This window comes from Podarcis raffonei, chromosome 17 (assembly GCF_027172205.1).
Source record: "Podarcis raffonei isolate rPodRaf1 chromosome 17, rPodRaf1.pri, whole genome shotgun sequence".
Lineage (NCBI taxonomy): Eukaryota > Metazoa > Chordata > Lepidosauria > Squamata > Lacertidae > Podarcis > Podarcis raffonei.
The window spans coordinates 23214696-23232737 of record NC_070618.1 but is presented as its reverse complement, the minus strand read 5'-3'; the positions used below and the strand labels follow the sequence as shown (position 1 = coordinate 23232737).

At 45.5% G+C, this 18042-nt stretch overlaps 1 protein-coding gene across 3 annotated transcripts in view; it reads right to left on the bottom strand.

Moving 5' to 3' along the window:
* Positions 1-868: 868 nt before the first annotated feature.
* Positions 869-18042, bottom strand: part of MOB3B (MOB kinase activator 3B) — a 92321-nt gene continuing 75147 nt past the window's right edge. For 2 of the 3 annotated variants that reach the window (XM_053372169.1, XM_053372170.1), the window contains exons 3-4: positions 9810-10012; positions 869-1559 (exon numbers count right to left, since the gene is read on the bottom strand). In XM_053372169.1, coding sequence (XP_053228144.1) covers positions 1530-1559; positions 9810-10012 — 233 coding nt within the window. In that variant the 3' untranslated portion in view covers positions 869-1529. Of the gene's footprint in view, positions 1560-9809; positions 10013-18042 lie in introns of those variants that run through there. The other variant, XM_053372171.1, reaches the window with a different exon arrangement.

The window sequence follows — 18042 nt, the reverse complement described above, 5'->3', positions numbered from 1 at the left end:
TTATGGGGCTAACAAATTGGAGTTCTTTATCACTCATATTATCTCTCTCTTTCTGTCACTCAGAAGTTGTCACTGCCTTCCTTTTTTAAAATAACAACAATAATAATTCTCCCTAAGTCAGGAACAGGAATTTGTGGCACTCCATATGTTGGACTACAAATCCCATCAGCTCCAGCCAGCATGGCCAGTAGTCAAGGATGTTGGCAATTGTAGTCCAATACCTTCTAGAGGGCCACAGGTTCCCCATACCTGCGCTTTTTGTTTCCTTAGTGGACTGCATGCACACACAAACTGTAGCTTCCAAATTCTGAAATGTATTACAGTTGTACCTTGGATCCTGAAAGCCTTGCGAGTCCAACGTTCCGGAAGTGAGTGTTTCGGTTTGCGAATGTTCTTTGGAACCCCAACGTCCGGTGCGGCTTCCAATTGGCTGCAGGAGCTTCCTGCAGCCAATCAGAAGCCACACCTTGGATTCCAAACGTTTTGGAAGTTGAACGGACTTCCAGAACGGATTCCGTTCAACTTCCGAGGTACCAGTGTATTTAATCCATGAATCTCCTGCATCAGAGCATTCTCTATGGCCTCCCTCCAGAAACTGCCATTGCTACTCACTAGCACGAGCTAGAAAACAACTTTTTATACTGTGTGTGTGTGTGTGTGTGTAAGATTTGGCATTTCTTTTCCCGGTTTGAGTGAGCCTGTTGCCAGGGGAAAGTAGAGTGAAAGCCCCCCCAGTTTTTATCTGGGATCTCAAGACTGTGGTGATCATTGCAAGTGGTTTCAGGACTGAGTTAAGGTCTGTAGGTATCAATGCTAGAGAGCTGTATGTAACACAGGCAAGAAGCACACACACAACTCACACACACCTTTCTAAAGCATGACAGTTTCAAGTGGAAAAAACCAGTTTGTCTGTTCCACTAGGCAATTGGCCACTTCCCTACCTGAGCTCTGGATAACAAAGATTGATGCCTAAGGTATTAATCTCAGTTTCTGGTATATTAAAATAAATGCACATCATCTCTTTTTCCCCTTTTAGGCAAAAAACAGGCTGAGAGTTACTTTCTAAGCTGATTTGGAAAAGGCAGCCAGATACTCTGCTGAGGTCTTTAACATGTACTGTACCCGACAACAATGTATTTATAACCACAGTTTAACAATAGTTGGTTTTGAAAGTACACCAAGAGACCAAACTTGCAGTAAAGCTTTAAGAGCAGGAAGGTGGACGGAATCGAATTGTAGTCTGACGAGTTCCTCCTCACTCATTCAGGGAATACGGAAAAAAGAATCATTTTGTCCTTTCTTTCCAAGTCATCCACATCATTCCAAGAAGGTACTGAGCAGCATTTTTAGGGTTAAGAGCATACACAACTGTGGGAAGGTGTCTGTGAAAGCAATAAACTCCTGTCCCTGACGGTTCCTGCTTTTTAAGGATAAAAGGAGGCAAGTTTTCCCTCTGAGGGCTGGCATGTCCTCTAGGTCTTCTTTAGTTAGCAGGAAATTGTGTTTTTCGTTCATTCAACAGTGGTTCTTCAATGACACATCCGGGCTGTCATCTCTTTCTGTAAAACAATGGAAGCAGTTAAAGTCACAAGTCGCTCCTTTAAACATCACAAATCTGGGCAGGTTTTTGACACCAGCAGCGGTTATTCTGTGCATCTCTACAGTGCTGGGGAGCCAAGCAGCAGGACATCTGCTGTGTATAGAGAAGGCACAAGGTTAAATTCTCAACATCTCCAGGAAGACTTGGGAAAGATTCCCGTCAGAAATCCTGGAGAAGTGTTTCTAGACTGTGTCAACAAGTAGAGGAGAGTCTCAGGCCTGGGGGGGTGAAACACAAATAGGCTCAAAATAAAGTTCCCCAATCCCATGCTGAGCTAAATGGACCATTGATCCGGCAAGGGGCAGCCATTTCAGGCGGGGGTTCTGTTTCCGGCAGTGTGGTGTAGTGGTTAACAGTGGTGGACTCGTAATCTGGTGAACCAGGTTCGCTTCCCCGCTCCTCCACATGCAGCTGCTGGGTGACCTTGGGCTAGTCACGCTTCTCTGAAGTCTCTCAGCCCCACTCACCTCACAGAGTGTTTGTTATGGGGAAGGAAGGGAAAGGAGAATGTTAGCCACTTTGAGACTCCTTCGGGTAGTGATAAAGCGAGATATCAAATCCAAACTCCTCCTCCTCCTCACATGCATGATCAGAGAGCATATGAGCGCCCCCTACCCCATTACGCCCTGCCCCACTCCTGTTCTTCTGGGTCAAAAAGGACCTGTGTGTCGATTGAACACGCCTAAAATAGTCACCACCTATATTCATAACATTCTCTGTCTTCTCTCTGTCATCTTCAAGGGCAGTATCGGGAACCAGCAAATTCTGGTGCTATCCTTTTATCATTCTGACAGCTCTAATGGGTTGCTTAATTTCCTAATCTTCTGCTTCCTACCTTAAAACAAGGAAATTAGCTGCACAGATATCAGGCAAAAAGCATTTCAAGATCATACAGTGGGATTCCTAATATGCCAGTAACCCCTCGTTGGAAGTTAGTTTCCCTTCAGGGAGTGGCAGCTGATGGAACTGCAGTCAAATCTCCAATGGGATGGGATACACCTTAAGTGGGATAAACCATAGGTAACAAATAAAGAAATGGTATTGTACAAGTCAGGCAAATAAAATCTGAATTTTGCTGTTTGCACTCCCCATTTTGAATTCAAATTAAAAGCCAGCTTCTAATCTAACCTTAAATGGGTGCATTTTAGGGCCTTGGTTGTGACCTGCAATTCCCCAGCTGAGGCTGGGAAGGAAGAGACATTTTTGAATTGGCGCCATTTCTTAGAGGGCTTTATGCTAGGCTAGGGCTGTGCAGAACAAAGGCACAGGGACATGGGAAATTGCCCTAAAGCAAGTTTGATCATTGGGCCTTCCATCTAACTCAGTAATAATGTCTACAACCAGTTAGTCTGTGGCTCTGGCAGAGGCCTTTCCCGGGCATGCCTGGAGATGCTGGGAATACCGTAATACCTAAGACCTTCTGCCTGCTCTACTACTGATCTACGGACCAGCTGAGGCCAGCAGCAGCCCAATAAACGTCCTGTATTTGCTGCTTGAACAGGACTTCAAAAACAAAGCGGTCGCCAAATACTCCCTGATGCCATGGCTGGTGGGCTTGAGCTTAGCTTGGTGGATCTACAAGTTGCACAGGTCTGGTTTCCAATGTCTGAAGACTTAGGACAACAGGGAAAACAATTTATTTTGCCTTGTAACCACCACAATACTAATGGATGCATGTAAAGTCACAGAGCTCCTTCTTACAGGTAACAGTGGCATTAATATATGACTCCTAATTCTTTCCCCATGCAGTGGGCAGAAAAACTATTAAAACCAAACTGGTCCTCAAAAGACACATATCAAGAGTCAAAAGCCAGGGTTACGTCTCTGTGGGGAGCATAGCTGTCAACTTACAGATTTGAAAATAAGGGACCAGCAGCCTCGAAAATAAGGGATCAGCAGCCAAAATAAGGGATTTTGCAAGCACAGGTATGTTCAACTTCTGAGCCCCTCCAAGCCAAAGGCAGAAAGCCCAGCCAGCAGCCAAACGAAGCCTCAAGCGGTGGTTCCCACAGCGCAGCAACCCGGCAAAAGGGATGCAGCAAGGAAAACCACCGTCACCTCTCCGCTGGGAAGCGCTGAGCAAAGGCGAGTCCTCAGGCAATGCGGCTGATTTGATCGGCACAAGGCATGCAAACTCCACCCCCCCGTCGTTCTTAGACTCCTTATTGGGTGAGCAATGCAGCCAAGCAACACAGCTGGAGCCTCCCTCCTCCCTGGCCGGCAGGGAGGGAGGGAGAGGAGCTGCTTCCTTTGAAACCCGGGAAATTTAAGGGACATCATCAATAAGGGACAGCAGCGGGACACGGCGCTGGGATAAGGGACTTTCCCGCCAAATAAGGGACGGTTGACAGCTATGGTGGGGAGTTCCACAGTTCATATTTGCACACGGTGAAAAAACTGGAATTGTTACTGCAAATAGGAAGCAACCGAGTGCGGGATTTCTGAGGAATAGTTGACAGACTTGCTGAACGATACTTTCTGATCAGGGATCAGCAGCCTAAGGCCCATGGGCCGGAAGCAGCCCGCAGAGGTCGTTTGACCAGCCCACGAACCGCCCCCGAACTGAGTTGCCCGCTGCGCTAAACCGGCGCAGTGCGGCGCCGAAAATCGCACCTGCGCAGATGTTGAAAATCGTGATCTGACCCATGGAGGGATCTCCGCGGAACTGATCCGGCCCAGGCAAGATAAACCTTGCTGACCCCTGCTTTCTGATGGTTCTCAAATGGACCAAACAGATTCAAGCATCAGCTCCTGTTTGTGTTATTTTGACTTCTAGCCACTAAGCGGCGCCAAGCCTATTGCTGTGGCCTTTAGGCTGGGAGATGAAACATGATGCGGGACTATTTTTAACAGTACAGCCTTCCAAAGAGAGATGAATTACAGGTGGTTACTTGCCCACTTTTCCAAATTCCCTGTTTGATTCAAAGGTGCAGATGCATCCTGAATGTGGATGTTGGAATTAAACACACCTGCTCTCCAAAACAGCTTTTGGACCACTCCCGGCCTTCTCTCCCAATAATTAAAAGATGACCCTCTCTGAGCTTCTCTGTTCTGAAATACTCTGGGAATACAAACAGCAGAATATCTGGAAAACACTGCCCTGCAAAATAGCTTTTGCCTCACTCACTCCAGATCCTGTCCTCAGACAGTCCCAGGCTCAAATGTACTCCTAACTGGTTATCCCAAGCTTTGAACGGGAAAATAAACACACACAAAATAAGATTCCTATCTGGTTCTGTATCTGGGTTAAACAAATGCTGTCTCAGGTGTATTTTTAAGATGTAGGCATCTTAAATCCTTGAGTTTGTAAAGGTTTGAGTAATTAACCTATGGTCTTTTAAACTCCGGGGGGGGGGGAGTATTATTATTTTTTGTTACTACAGTGGTACCTCGGGTTAAGTACTTAATTCGTTCTGGAGGTCCGTACTTAACCTGAAACTGTTCTTGACCTGAAGCACCACTTTAGCTAATGGGGCCTCCTGCTGCTGCTGCACCGCCGGAGCACGATTTCTGTTCTCATCCTGAAGCAAAGTTCTTAACCTGAAGCACTATTTCTGGGTTAGTGGAGTCTTTAACCTGAAGCGTATGTAACCCGAGGTACCACTGTATAGTAAGACATTTTGTGTTTTTATCTTGTAAGCCGCTCTGTGATCTTTGGATAAAGGGAGGTACAGAAATTAATTAATTATCATCTCTCCCTTTGCTGCAAGTGCACTAAAGGGCCATACCAAAGTACCCCTCTCTTTTACAGCTTCTGAGAGCTGATTTATGCAGAATGAGATGAATTTTCTGCCTGCGCAACCATTGCCTAGGAACTAAGTGTAATGGTGTGAGTCTTTTTTTTTTTTTTTGAAAAGATGATTAAAAAATGACCTAGACAGCAAAGCTGTCATTCACCACTAAGTCATTCTGATACACGAGTGTCTTCCCTGTAGTTTTTATGCCTATAAAACGGGGGAACATCATCTACCACTTCAGGTGCGAAGAGTTGGTCTCGATCCCGTCCTCCAAAGCATCTGGCTTCATATCTCAGCATTTTGCCATAGCTTAGGCTTCCGCAAGCTGGTACCCTCCTCACATTTTAGTTGCAACTCACATATGTGGGACACACATGGTCTACAGTATGAGTAGGTAAACCAAGGCCCGGGGGCCAGATCCGGCCCAATCGCCTTCTAAATCTGGCCTGCGGACGGGCCAGGAATCAGTGAGTTTTTACATGAGTAGAATGTGTCCTTTTATTTAAAATGCATCTCTGGGTTATTTGTGGGGCTTGCCTGGTGTTTTTACATGAGCAGAATGTGTCCTTTTATTCAAAATGCAACTCTGGGTTTTTTCTTTCCAAAATATAGTCTGGCCCTCTACAAGGTCTGAGGGACAGTGGACCGTCCCCCTGCTGAAAAAGTTTGCTGTAAAGGTAAAGGGACCCCTGACCATTAGGTCCAGTCGTGGCCAACTCTGGGGTTGCGGTGCTCATCTCGCTTTTTTGGCCGAGGGAGCCAGCGTACAGCTTCCGGGTCATGTGGCCAGCATGACTAAGCCGCTTCTGGCGAACCAGAGCAGCGCATGGAAACGCCGTTTACCTTCCCGCCAGAGCGGTACCTATTTATCTACTTGCACTTGACGTGCTTTTGAACTGCTAGGTTGGCAGGAGCAGGGACTGAGCAACGGGAGCTCACCCCGTCGCAGGGATTCATTTCCCCTCCTCCAAAATATAGTTTGGCCCCCCACAAGGTCTGAGGGACAGTGGACTGGCCCCCTGCTGAAAAAGTTTGCTGACCCCTGGTCTACAGCAGTCTCATCTTCCTAGAAGGCATGCCCAGAGAATCGGGGGGGGGGTGTTCTCTCCCAGCCCCACCTGAAGATGCCAGGGGTCTTAACGTGGGGCCTTCTGCATGAGAAACAGATGCTCTGCAGCTGGAAACATCTGAATTGGAAGCAGACTAAAAAGCTGCAGCGCAACAAGATGACTCAACGGTCTAAGCAAACCCGTGAGCCTACACAGACCCAAATGAAAAGACTCTGTGGGCTTGTGAATGTTTGCAATTTCAAAACAGAAGCAGATTTTTCCTCCTCGTTTAAATCATTCCGTGCCCATAAAGGCCAATCAACAAAGGCACCAACACAAAGCCGTTTGCTAAGTGAAAAACAAACATGGCACTCTCACATAATTCCAAATGCCAGCACTGCAAAATTACAGTCCCATATTTAAACATCCAATTAATTATGAAAGCAACGTGGACATGAGGCAAAGCAAACCTGCGCACAGATTTTCAACGTGCACGGAAATAAGCAGCTGCCTTGGTATTTAGCCATCAAGAAATGCAAAATGTTCCCTTTTTAATTATATACTTGTTGCAACCTGAACTGAGCTCTCCTTACATATATGAACATGGCAACGAAGATTTAATGGAGAAGATTCCCGCAAAAGTCTGAAGGAAATGCTGCTCATTTCCCTGGATGGAGGACGATAGGGACGCGGGTGGCGCTGTGGGTTAAACCACAGAGCCTAGGACTTGCCTATCAGAAGGTCGGCGGTTCGAATCCCCGTGACGGGGTGAGTTCCCGTTGCTCGGTCCCTGCTCCTGCCAACCTAGCAGTTCGAAAGCACGTCAAAGAGCAAGTAGATAAATAGGTACCACTCTGGCGGGAAGGTAAACGGCGTTTCCGTGCGCTGCTCTGGTTCGCCAGAAGCGGCTTAGTCATGCTGGCCACATGACCCGGAAGCTGTATGCCGGCTCCCTCGGCCAATAAAGCGAGATGAGTGCCGCAACCCCAGAGTCGGTCATGACTGGACCTAATGGTCAGGGGTCCCTTTACCTTTACCTTGGACGATATAGAATGGGTGTGGAAAAACTTTGGCTCTCTAGATATTGTTGAACTATGACTCCCAAAACCTAGGGCCATTGGCCATGCTTCTGGGGCTGACAGGAATTGTAGTTCTGCAAGATATGGAGAGCCAAAGTTCCTCACACCTGATATAGAGGGTGCGTGTGTGTAGAAAGTAGCCTACTGTATGAAGGTAAAATGCACATCTCAGGCACGCAACCTCTGGACCGTTGCTCAGAATGGCATTTGGCTCTGGGACTAAAAGTGACTCCCCGATAGTAACACGAGCAGCCACTCTCTGTGGCTCTTTGCAATTCCCTGCAGAAATACTTCGAGCAATATTCAACTCAATTAGTGCAGTTACGGTAGAATTACCTCCACGAACCAACCCCTAAATATGCTCCAAAACAGATTTAGGGGGAGCGCTGGGAGATTTCACCTTGCCCAACGCTACGACGGACTTTGTATTTGCATATTTTATTATTGATGTATTTCTTTCCCCTAATTTCTCCAAGCACACATGTCAACTGAGGGAAGTGCGTAGCACAAAATGTGGTGATTACTCCTATTTATAAACATAGAATCAGTATCTGGCTGAACTGAGGGTCGAGTTGTGCGCAGCTCATGTGCTATAACCGCAGCACTGCCCCAAAAACCTTGCAGAACCGGTCAGCGAGACTCTCAGCACAATGATGCTCTTCCTCCATCGATCCATGTCCTTGTTAGCATTTTCCACCTCTTCCCTTCACCTGCGAGCTCCATCCATAATCACATGGTCTCCCCCCCCCCATCCATGCAACACATATCTTTGATGTGGAGATTACTTAACAGAATATACACACCCCTTGACTGTAAGAAAAACTCAAAGAGTGTTCAAAGAAACCTCTCAATCAAGCCACCAACATCATCACATTCCTGTAATTAACGCCGGAAGGCAGGATGCACCAATAATGCTAAAAATAATGAAATGAACTTAATTTTCTTTTTTTAAAAAAAAATCAAATCTCACAAACAAGATGACACAGATGACACAACATCTGGAAAGTACTGCACTGGTTGCCCCTAAATTAATGCTACAAATCAGAGTGGAAATCCATAGAGACAACAATCCTGTTCTTTATTTTATTCTCTCTCTCTCCCATCCTTTTCTAGGATGGGATGGGAGAGCCTCTTAGAAACAAAAGGGAAAAACCAGGACTAAATGAGTGAGCGACAAGTTAATAATTGAGCAGTATTTAGTATTGCATAAAAAAGATTAACCTTGCCGGGTCAGTTTCATGGGTATGGAGGGACACACTTGGAACAGTTTCGTTCTTAAAAAACAGGCTTGTACTACGCAAATACTAATATTTTGAGACTTCCCAGCACTTGAGCGACAATGTGCCTCTCTCATGAAATGGCTTGCCTCAGAGGATGATGGGTGTTTAGACTTGAATATACCTCCCCCCCCCCAATGCCCCCTGAACCTTGAGATAAAGTTTCAAAGTACTCGTTGGGTACATAAACTTGGGTGTACATTCTCAGGCCCTTTGCAACCACGTGTAGATTTCCACATAGCTAGAAGGTCCAACAAACAGGTGATGCAGTCATTTGTTTACTTTATATTCTTAATCAAATATAAAAAGTTAGCTGCTTGGTAGCGTCTTGCTTTGGCAACGAAAAACCAGAATCTGCTTTCGAAACACTCCTTGCTCTTTATTATGATTGATTTTTCTTCCTCCCCCAAAATGCAACTCCATTACCTTAATTAAACTTAGCAAAGCAATCAACTACAACCTGTAGATTGTGCAATTGTAGCTGGATTCGGTTAAAAGCCAACACACTGCCGTGTGCTCACAGGGGGGAAATTATTCATGCCGTACTTAAGCAATATGATGTGCAAGCTTTCTTACACAGATGGATTGGAGGGGTGGAGAGACAAACAGGACCCTTCTGGGTTGAATGTAAAATCGATCTTGATACTCCCAGAATGATCAATCCAATTCTGGAAAGACTTACAAGTCCCGGGGGAACTGAAATTACATCCGAGGCATGGGTCAGTGCCATCACTTCCCTTCACAACAAAATACACCAAGGAAACTGACAGAAAACTGGTAGGGCTGGTAGAAAATTGGTAGGGCTCTATTGGCCCAGGAGATCTGCAGGATAACATAATCTGGAAAGCCAACAAAAACAGATCTTTGGTTTCTTCATTCTGCCCTGGAACTGCAGAACTGAAGAGAGAACTGAAAAGAGATTTTCACTTCTGCCACCAGTGAGAAATCAAGGTCCATGTTGAGTGGAAGACTGGCCTGACCAAAACCCTTGACCAAGGAAGGAGCAGCTGCCCCTGCTGGCTTTGCATTTCCCTCCGCGGCTAATAAATAAAGCACTAAACACTTACCAAAGGCTCCAGTTCCTTGCGGTCTATGAGGGCGAGCTCCGTCACGAAATAATAAAAGTGCTTGTAACAGGTGTTGACGTGGGCCTCAGCCCCCATGATGATAATGCGGTCAAAGTGGTGGATGTAGACGTGGACAAAGACCCGGAAGAGCCGGCACAAGATCTTCTTGCAGATCTGAAGGAAGTTCTTTGGGAACGGCACGCCTGGGAACGGAAAAGGAGAGGAGGTTGAGATCTCCCACCCTGTCATGATGGCGGTTGTTGTAAGTATAGGGAGGGTGATCTGATGCACGCAGCGAAAAGAGGAAGCTCAATGCTGTGCACAGGGCAGTCAACAGCCCCTCAACAGTCACTCATAAAATTGCTACACCAAATTATCCCCAACGACTGAGGGGTACCCAATCAAGATTTGTGGCCATCTATACTAACCCACCCAGCAAAAGAGGGGTGTTTTGGTTGCCCCCACCACAACACATGCTCTCCATGAAGGAGAACCCGCTTTGCCAACTGGGCATCCAGAGATCTCCACGAGGTCACAATTGGACCTACACCAGTCGCAAAATGCGCCTGGCATCTGGCTAGTTTTGAACACTGCTTCTATAACAAAGAGGACAGTGCTCCTTCAGAAGTAAATCAGCCGTGAAGCACAACCAGTTCTCCAGAACAGCCTACATATATTGATTTGATTTCAGTCTATTTATTTATTAGATTTGTATAGTGTCCTTCATCATAAGATCTCAGTGTAGTTCACAGAATAAAATACAAGATAAAGACAAGTAAATAAGTAAAGCAAAACAATTTATATCTGGGTAATTTACCTTTTTCCGCTTATTTGTTTATTGTTATTATTGTTATTTAAATTTGTATACTGCCCTGTGCCCGCAGATTTCACAACATAATGGCTCCATTCTTCCCATTGTTAAAAATCCACACTGGCAAATAGCCCATATGCACTTAATAATTCCTGGTGCGTCGTTGCAAAATAATAATCATGATTTAAAAAAGACTTAAAAGTGGCCGAAGACAAAGACAAAAACTTATACGATAATCTCCAACAGCGGAGATCAATTTTAACAAAAGCACGCACAGTGGGCAGACAAAGAAGGATAAAGACATTAAATTAGATCACTGAGCTGCTGTCATTATTAGGAGAAGAAAAGATGCTTGGTGGAATTTCTGAACTAGCAGCTACTTGCAGAAATAGAAGAAAAGAATTTACTCCTGGAAGAAGTAACTGGCTGTAGTTCAAGCAGCACTACTGACTCAGCCAAGAGCCAGTCTCTGAACAAAGGAGAATGACAGAAAGATTTGGTTAACCTGGAGTTTACAATCCTGGGGGGCTCCAGCTATATTCCGCCCCCCACCCCCTTCACAAATTGCCAAGTTATTACACAACAGATTTGCGAGCTTTCCAGCCACGCACTTCAGGCTCCTAAAATATCATCCTTGCAGATGTGGTGGCAGGCCTGGAAAGAACCTGAAGCTGATCTGATTCAACTTCCAGCCCTACGGCTGGAGAGCTCATGCAAGCTGAATCCCATTCACGCTGCCACAATAACTCCTGTACTGAGTTGCGCACGTGTATGCATGCGTTAGTACAAGTCCGGACCTTTTCTAGGATGGACAACAATCTAGAGCATGGGTAGGCAAACGAAGGCCCAGGGGCAGGATCTGGCCCAATTGCCTTCTAAATGAGTAATTTAAATGAGTAATTTATATACTTTAAATGAGTAATTTATATACTGCCCTATACCCAGAGATCTCAGGGCGGTTCACAGAACAAAAGCAAAATATAAAACCACAAAATATATAATCAAAATAAAAAAACAACCCAAGAAAATCTGATGTTATGAAGTTAGCATAAATTAAGATCTACTTCTAAAGACACCCTGAGGACTCGTTAGATTATTATTTTTCGGTACAGATTATTATCCTGATCCATCCAACGTTTTTCCGTTATGGAGAAGGACATTTCATTCGCTGTGTGCATTCAGTTTTCTTTACCAAATCACAGAGCACCCTCACCTCAAATGGAGAAATTATATGCCGTCAGCTGTGATAAACACCCGCTCAGCAAAGGACTGCGAAAAGCAGCTCTAATGGCCTTAAAGCACAGAGAGCCGCTGTCAACTCGTGGAGCAGTCCTTCATTTGCGCTGCCCACATCTCTCTCTCTTGAAAAGCCCCCTTTCAAAGCAGATTTTCACAAGGCGATTTGTACAGTATCCCAGTTAACACAGATATATGTTATCCCTTGGGGCCAAGCTTGACATCTGGAGAACAGCAGCAGATGGGCAAATTTGTTTCTCAGTACAGTGGTACCTTGGTTCTCAAGCGCTTTGGTACTCAAACAACTTGGAGCCCAAACACTGCAAATCCAGAAGTAAGCGTTCCAGTTTGCGAACTATTCTCAGAAGCCGAACATGCTCCGTTTTGAGTGCCACACTTCTTGTTATGTACTAAACTTGGATCCTAGAACAAATAGGCAGGTAGGATCCTAGAATGCAACAACTGACTGGCTTACAGCAAAAGACCAATCAGGCTCCAGGAGGGAAGCAGAATCAGCCAATCAGACGGGACTCATTGTGTAAATAATGTATATAAAAGCCTGAGGTTTGGGGGGCAATTCAATCACTGTTTTACAAGCTGCAATAAAGAGCATGAAATCACTTCCGTTTTGAGTGTTATGCTGAGGTCTGTCTGTTTTTGCTATTTATTTTGCGTTTTCATTTTTGCGGCTCTTTTTGTTTTGTTTTTGTGACTGTGTGGAACCCAGTTCAGCTACTGATGGATTGACTGTGTGACTGCAGTACATTATTTATTGCTTTCATTTTATGGATCAATGGTCTCGTTAAAATAGTAAAATTCATGTTAAATTGCTGTTTTAGGGGCTGTTTTTAAAAGTCTGGAACAGATTAATCTGTTTTGCATGACTTTCTGTGGGAAAGCGCGCCTTGGTTTTGGAATGCTTTGGTTTTGGAACGGACTTCCAGAACAGATTAAGTTTGAAAACCAAGGTACCACTGTAGTGTGTCTACAGAGGCAGGAAGAAAAAGAGGTAAAAGATAAAGGATGCTAAAGTCCAGCTGAATTTAAGTATGGGGTGCAGCACTCATCTCCGTTTTCAGGCCAAGGGTGAAAATGCTGGAAGTTCAATCCATTACATGTTCATTTACAGCTGATGGCCTCTGTTATACTTATTATGAGACGGCACGTGATTTCACTATAATTTCCATTTTGTTTCTCCAGTCCACACTGGACTGTTATTTGAACGTTAAGATCCCAAGACCTCCCCCAATAAATAAAGACACAATTGACACGGAATTTCGTTTAAGGTTATTGGCATAATTTTGGCCACTCCTTTATTAATTACAGATTGTGAGTGGTTTGCTTAGGCATTGGTTCCCAACTAGCTGCACCTGACCTCAGCAGGGCAGCACTGACGCCTGGACTCTGGCAGATGTCAGTAAGGGGAAATATCCTGGGGAGCACTGGACCAGGTTCAGTCTCAAGCTCACCCCAAATGCTCCCAGGGATTCTGGCGTGCCCCTAACCCCTGGAAGGGGATCAGACAAAAGCAAGCTGAGCCCCTGGATTCCTTTAATGGAATACCCTAGCATTGGAGGGGCAGGCACAGCCTATCCACATCCCCACCACCACCACTGAACCAATGCCTAACTGCCTAACCTTACAAAGTTGTGACGATTTGCTACACGGCAGGCGAAACTCAAGTGGCACCAGCCAATCAGCCAAATGGAAAAATTCCTTCCGGGCCTCTGTCCCAAAAACAGACGACCCATGATGGCATAGCAAGGTCATAAAGGTAAAGATAAAGGTACTCCTGACCGTTAGGTCCAGTCGCGGACAGCTCTGGGTTTGCGTGCTCATCTCGCTCTATAGGCCTAGGGAACTGGTGTTTGTCCACAGACAGTTTCCGGGTCATGTGGCCAGCATGACTAAGCTCCTTCTGGTGAACCAGAGTAGCGCACGGAAACGCCGTTTACCTCCCCGCCGGAGTGGTACCTATTTATCTACTTGCACTTTGATGTGCTTTCAAACTGCTTGGTGGGCAGGAGCTGGGACCGAACAACGGGAGCTCACTCTGTCGCTGGGATTCAAACCACCGACCTTCTGATCGGCAAGCCCTAGGCTCTGCGGTTTAGAACACAGTGCCACCCGCATCCCAGCAAGGTCATAATAGACCCTAAATACAGGGAGGGTGGGCGGGTGATCCGGTGCACGAGGCAAAAAAGAGGAAGCTCAATGCAACGTGCAGTGGTATATATGGGACCCTCGGATAATGCATGAAACAATCCCATTGGCCAGATTTATCTCACCAATCAGGTTGTTGTGGCTATCCAATCGCTCCTACTCACACAAGCAATGAGGTCAGTCCTGATGATCTCACTGCAATGCGTGCTCTCTGGGAGGAGGACATGATTTCTCTGATCTGCCTAAATTCCTTTGAAAAATATCGGTGTTACATTGGCTGCTTCCTAGCATCTTAAAAAGCAGAGACATCACCTTGCCAACAAAGGTCCGTATAGTTAAAGCTATGCTTTTCCCAGTAGTGATGTACGGAAATGAGAGCTGGACCATAAAGAAGGCTGATCGCTGAAGAATTGATGCCTTTGAATTATGGTGCTGGAGGAGACTCTTGAGAATCCCATGGACTGCAAGAAGATCCAACCTCTCCATTCTTAAGGAAATCAGCCCTGAGTGCTCACTGGAAGGACAGATCCTGAAGCTGAGGCTCCAGTACTTTGGCCACCTCATGAGAAGAGAAGACTCCCTGGAAAAGACCCTGATGTTGGGAAAGATGGAGGGCACAAGGAGAAGGGGACGACAGAGGACGAGATGGTTGGATAGTGTTCTCGAAGCTACCAGCATGAGTTTGACAAAAATGCGGGAGGCAGTGGAAGACAGGAGTGCCTGGCATGCTCTGGCCCATGGGGTCACGAAGAGTCGGACACGACTAAATGACTAAACAACAACAACAACAACAAGTCCTCAGGTACAGACACTTACCTAAGGGATCAGATGCATTTTTTTGGTTAGGAGATCAGCAATTTCACATCTAAGTTATTTAAGGACTCTTGGAACCCAGAGATTTGTTTGTTTTTAAAATTGTCCCTATTGCCTCGAACTTGGTCTCATTCCCACTATTTGTCACAGTTCCTCAGATTCCATTTTTGAGGACATGACAGAGGTTTGTCCTACATTTTCTGAAGCTAAGGTGTTCCAACTTCTCTGCAATTTCCTTTCCCTCTTTTACCACGCCTTATCAAGAAAAAGGGGGGGGGGTTGGAGATAACCATGCAAGCAGAAGCCATTTGAAATTATTTCTAGCTAGTCCATAGCACCTGAAAAGCCGCAAGCTAAAACCACAAACATTTTTTAAACCACCCGTGCTATTTTAAAATAGTCAATTTTCTAGGTGCTCCCTTTCCTTGGGCATTCAAAGCACTAATGGATCAGGGTTTGCATATGCACCAACAAGTTTCAGCAGAGATCAGAATTTGGCAGCCAAGGCCATGTACTTTGAATAATAAAAGAAAGAAAATGCACCAAGCACATTGCCCAGAATTTGAAAATTTGGAATAACTTAAGGTCAGAGCAACTGCCGGCCTGTAATTCTTTTTTTTATAGAGTAACTGTTCTTCCCTTACATACAGCTGGCTACATGAAGCTCAATGTGCAGGCACATTAAGCTGCACAAATATCAATACCATCGTTGCCCTTCCTCCTAAAAACACAGAAATGGAGAGAGAGGAAGGGAGAAAGGAGTTCAAGAATTAGATGTACAGTGGTAAGGTAAAGGTAAAGGGACCCCTGACCATTTCTCTGGGGTTACGGCGCTCATCTCACTTTATTGTCCAAGGGAGCCGGCGTACAGCTTCCGGGTCATGTGGCCAGCATGACTAAGCCACTTCTGGCGAACCAGAGCAGCGCACGGAAACGCCGTTTACCTTCCCGCCGGAGTGGTACCTATTTATCTACTTGCACTTTGACGTGCTTTCGAACTGCTAGGTTGGCAGGAGCAGGGACCGAGCAATGGGAGCTCACCACATCGCGGGGATTTGAACTGCCAACCTTCTGATCGGCAAGTCCTAGGCTCTGTGGTTTAACCCACAGCGCCACCCGCGTCCCATGTACAGTGGTACCTCGGGTTAAGTACTTAATTCGTTCCAGAGGTCCGTTCTTAACCTGAAACTATTTTTAACCTGAAGCACCACTTTAGCTAATGGGGCCTCCTGCTGCTGCCGCGCCGCCAGAGCCTGATTTCTGTTCTCATCCTGAAGCAAAGTTCTTAACCCGAGGCACTATTTCTGGGTTAGCGGAGTCTGTAACCTGAAGCATATGTAACCTGAAGCGTATGTAACCTGAGGTACCACTGTACACCATTATGTCCCAGATATGTTTAACACATGCTCTCTCCAAAGCCTACCAGGTACAGAGAATTTATGGCAAGAAAAATCTTCAAGAGGTGAGGAATGGGGAAACAATCTGTTAAGAAAAAGGAAAGCCTTGTCTCTGATTCTGGGAACTTTTCATATGGTTTCTGAAGTCTCAGTTATTGTTTGTATGTTATGCTGTTACATTTCAGTGGCTTAACTGGATTTTATTTTATTGGATATTTTCAAATTTGCTTTTCTCGGCTGCAAAGCAGGCCATGTATTGAAAAGGACCTTTGGAACTGCTTTTCTATTCCTGGAATTTTTCCTCCATGAGTTGTACTGCCCAATACTGTTTGACCTGAAAGACCAAGAGTACTTTTTTTGGAACAACCCCTCACTTTGAAAATATGGACAAAGAGCCCTAAATTGCATTGGCTCAAGTGTATTCCTGCAAAGAAAATACCCTCAGCCTGAGTGGTTGCATCCAGTGGAGGCCCATTTAAATTAATGGACCTGATATACGGTATATTGTACCCTATATTTTGCATGCCATCATTACTTGGCCAATATCATAGAGCACGTTTACAGATTATGCAATAATGCCTTGCGTGTCGCGGTCCCCAAGCCTCCCCCAAATAAATTCACACTTCACACCATAATTTTTGTTTAAGGTTTTATGCATAATTTTGGCCACAACTTTATTAAAATACAAACAAAGTGAGTGGTTGCTTAGGCATTGGTTACAACTATCTGTCCCCTCCCCGGGACAGAACTGACACCCGCCATTCTGCAACGTCAGTAAGGGAAAACATTTTATGGGGAGTAATGGAGCTGGGTACCAGAACCTCACTTCTCCCCAAATGCTCCCAGGGGCTCTTGCGTGGCCCTAGCCCCCTTGACCAGGGGTTCAGACAAGAGCATAGCAAGCCCCTGGATTCCTTTAACGGAATACCCTTGCAGCAGTAGCACTGGAGGGGCAGGCACAGTCAATCCATACCCCTCCACCAACCAATTTTTTTCTAAAACCAATGCCTAACCGCAACCTTGCAAGTTGTGACGATTTGCTATGCAGTAGGCAAAAACCAAATGGCACCAGCCAATCAGCCAAATGGACAAAATTCGTGCTAGGTCCCTGCCCCAAAAGTAGACGACCCCATGACAGGCATAGAAAGGTCAATGCGAACAACCCTAGATATAGGGAAGGTGGGCGGGTGATCCGATGCGCGCAGAGAAAAAGAGGAACCTCAACGCTGTGCGTAGGGTATATATTTCAACCCAAGCTGTCAATCAATAATAGCAACATCACACTCTCAGTGGGCCAACCAAACCAACTTTCCCAGCAACAGGGGGTGTCTGCTTTACCCCACCGCACCCCATGATCTCCGTGAAGGAGAACATGCTTTAATATTGCATGGGATCTTCCCACACGGTCCGTATAAATGCACATTCTCTGCACACAATTAACAGGTTTTTCCTTGAATTAATGTTTCGCTGCAGAGATAGCTGTCAGCAGACTTTATTCTGCAAAGGCAAAGGAAAGACCAGGGCAACCAATCTCTTTCCTGTACATTTATAAGCAGAAATGAAGCCCAGTGGAACCAAAACATGGAAGGAAAGCAAGCGCTGGGGGGGGGGGGGAGAGAAAAGAAACCGTACTCTGTCATTTCCAAATCTAATTGCAACAGTCTTTTACTGCTGGATAATTATAAACCAAAGGCCTTTAAAGCCTCTGCTTTCCAAAATGTTTGCCTTTTTATCTGCCAAAGAGTCGTTATTGCTTCCTGACAATAAAGAGACCAACCTGACACCCATTTCCTTTAGGCGACTTTGCATTCTC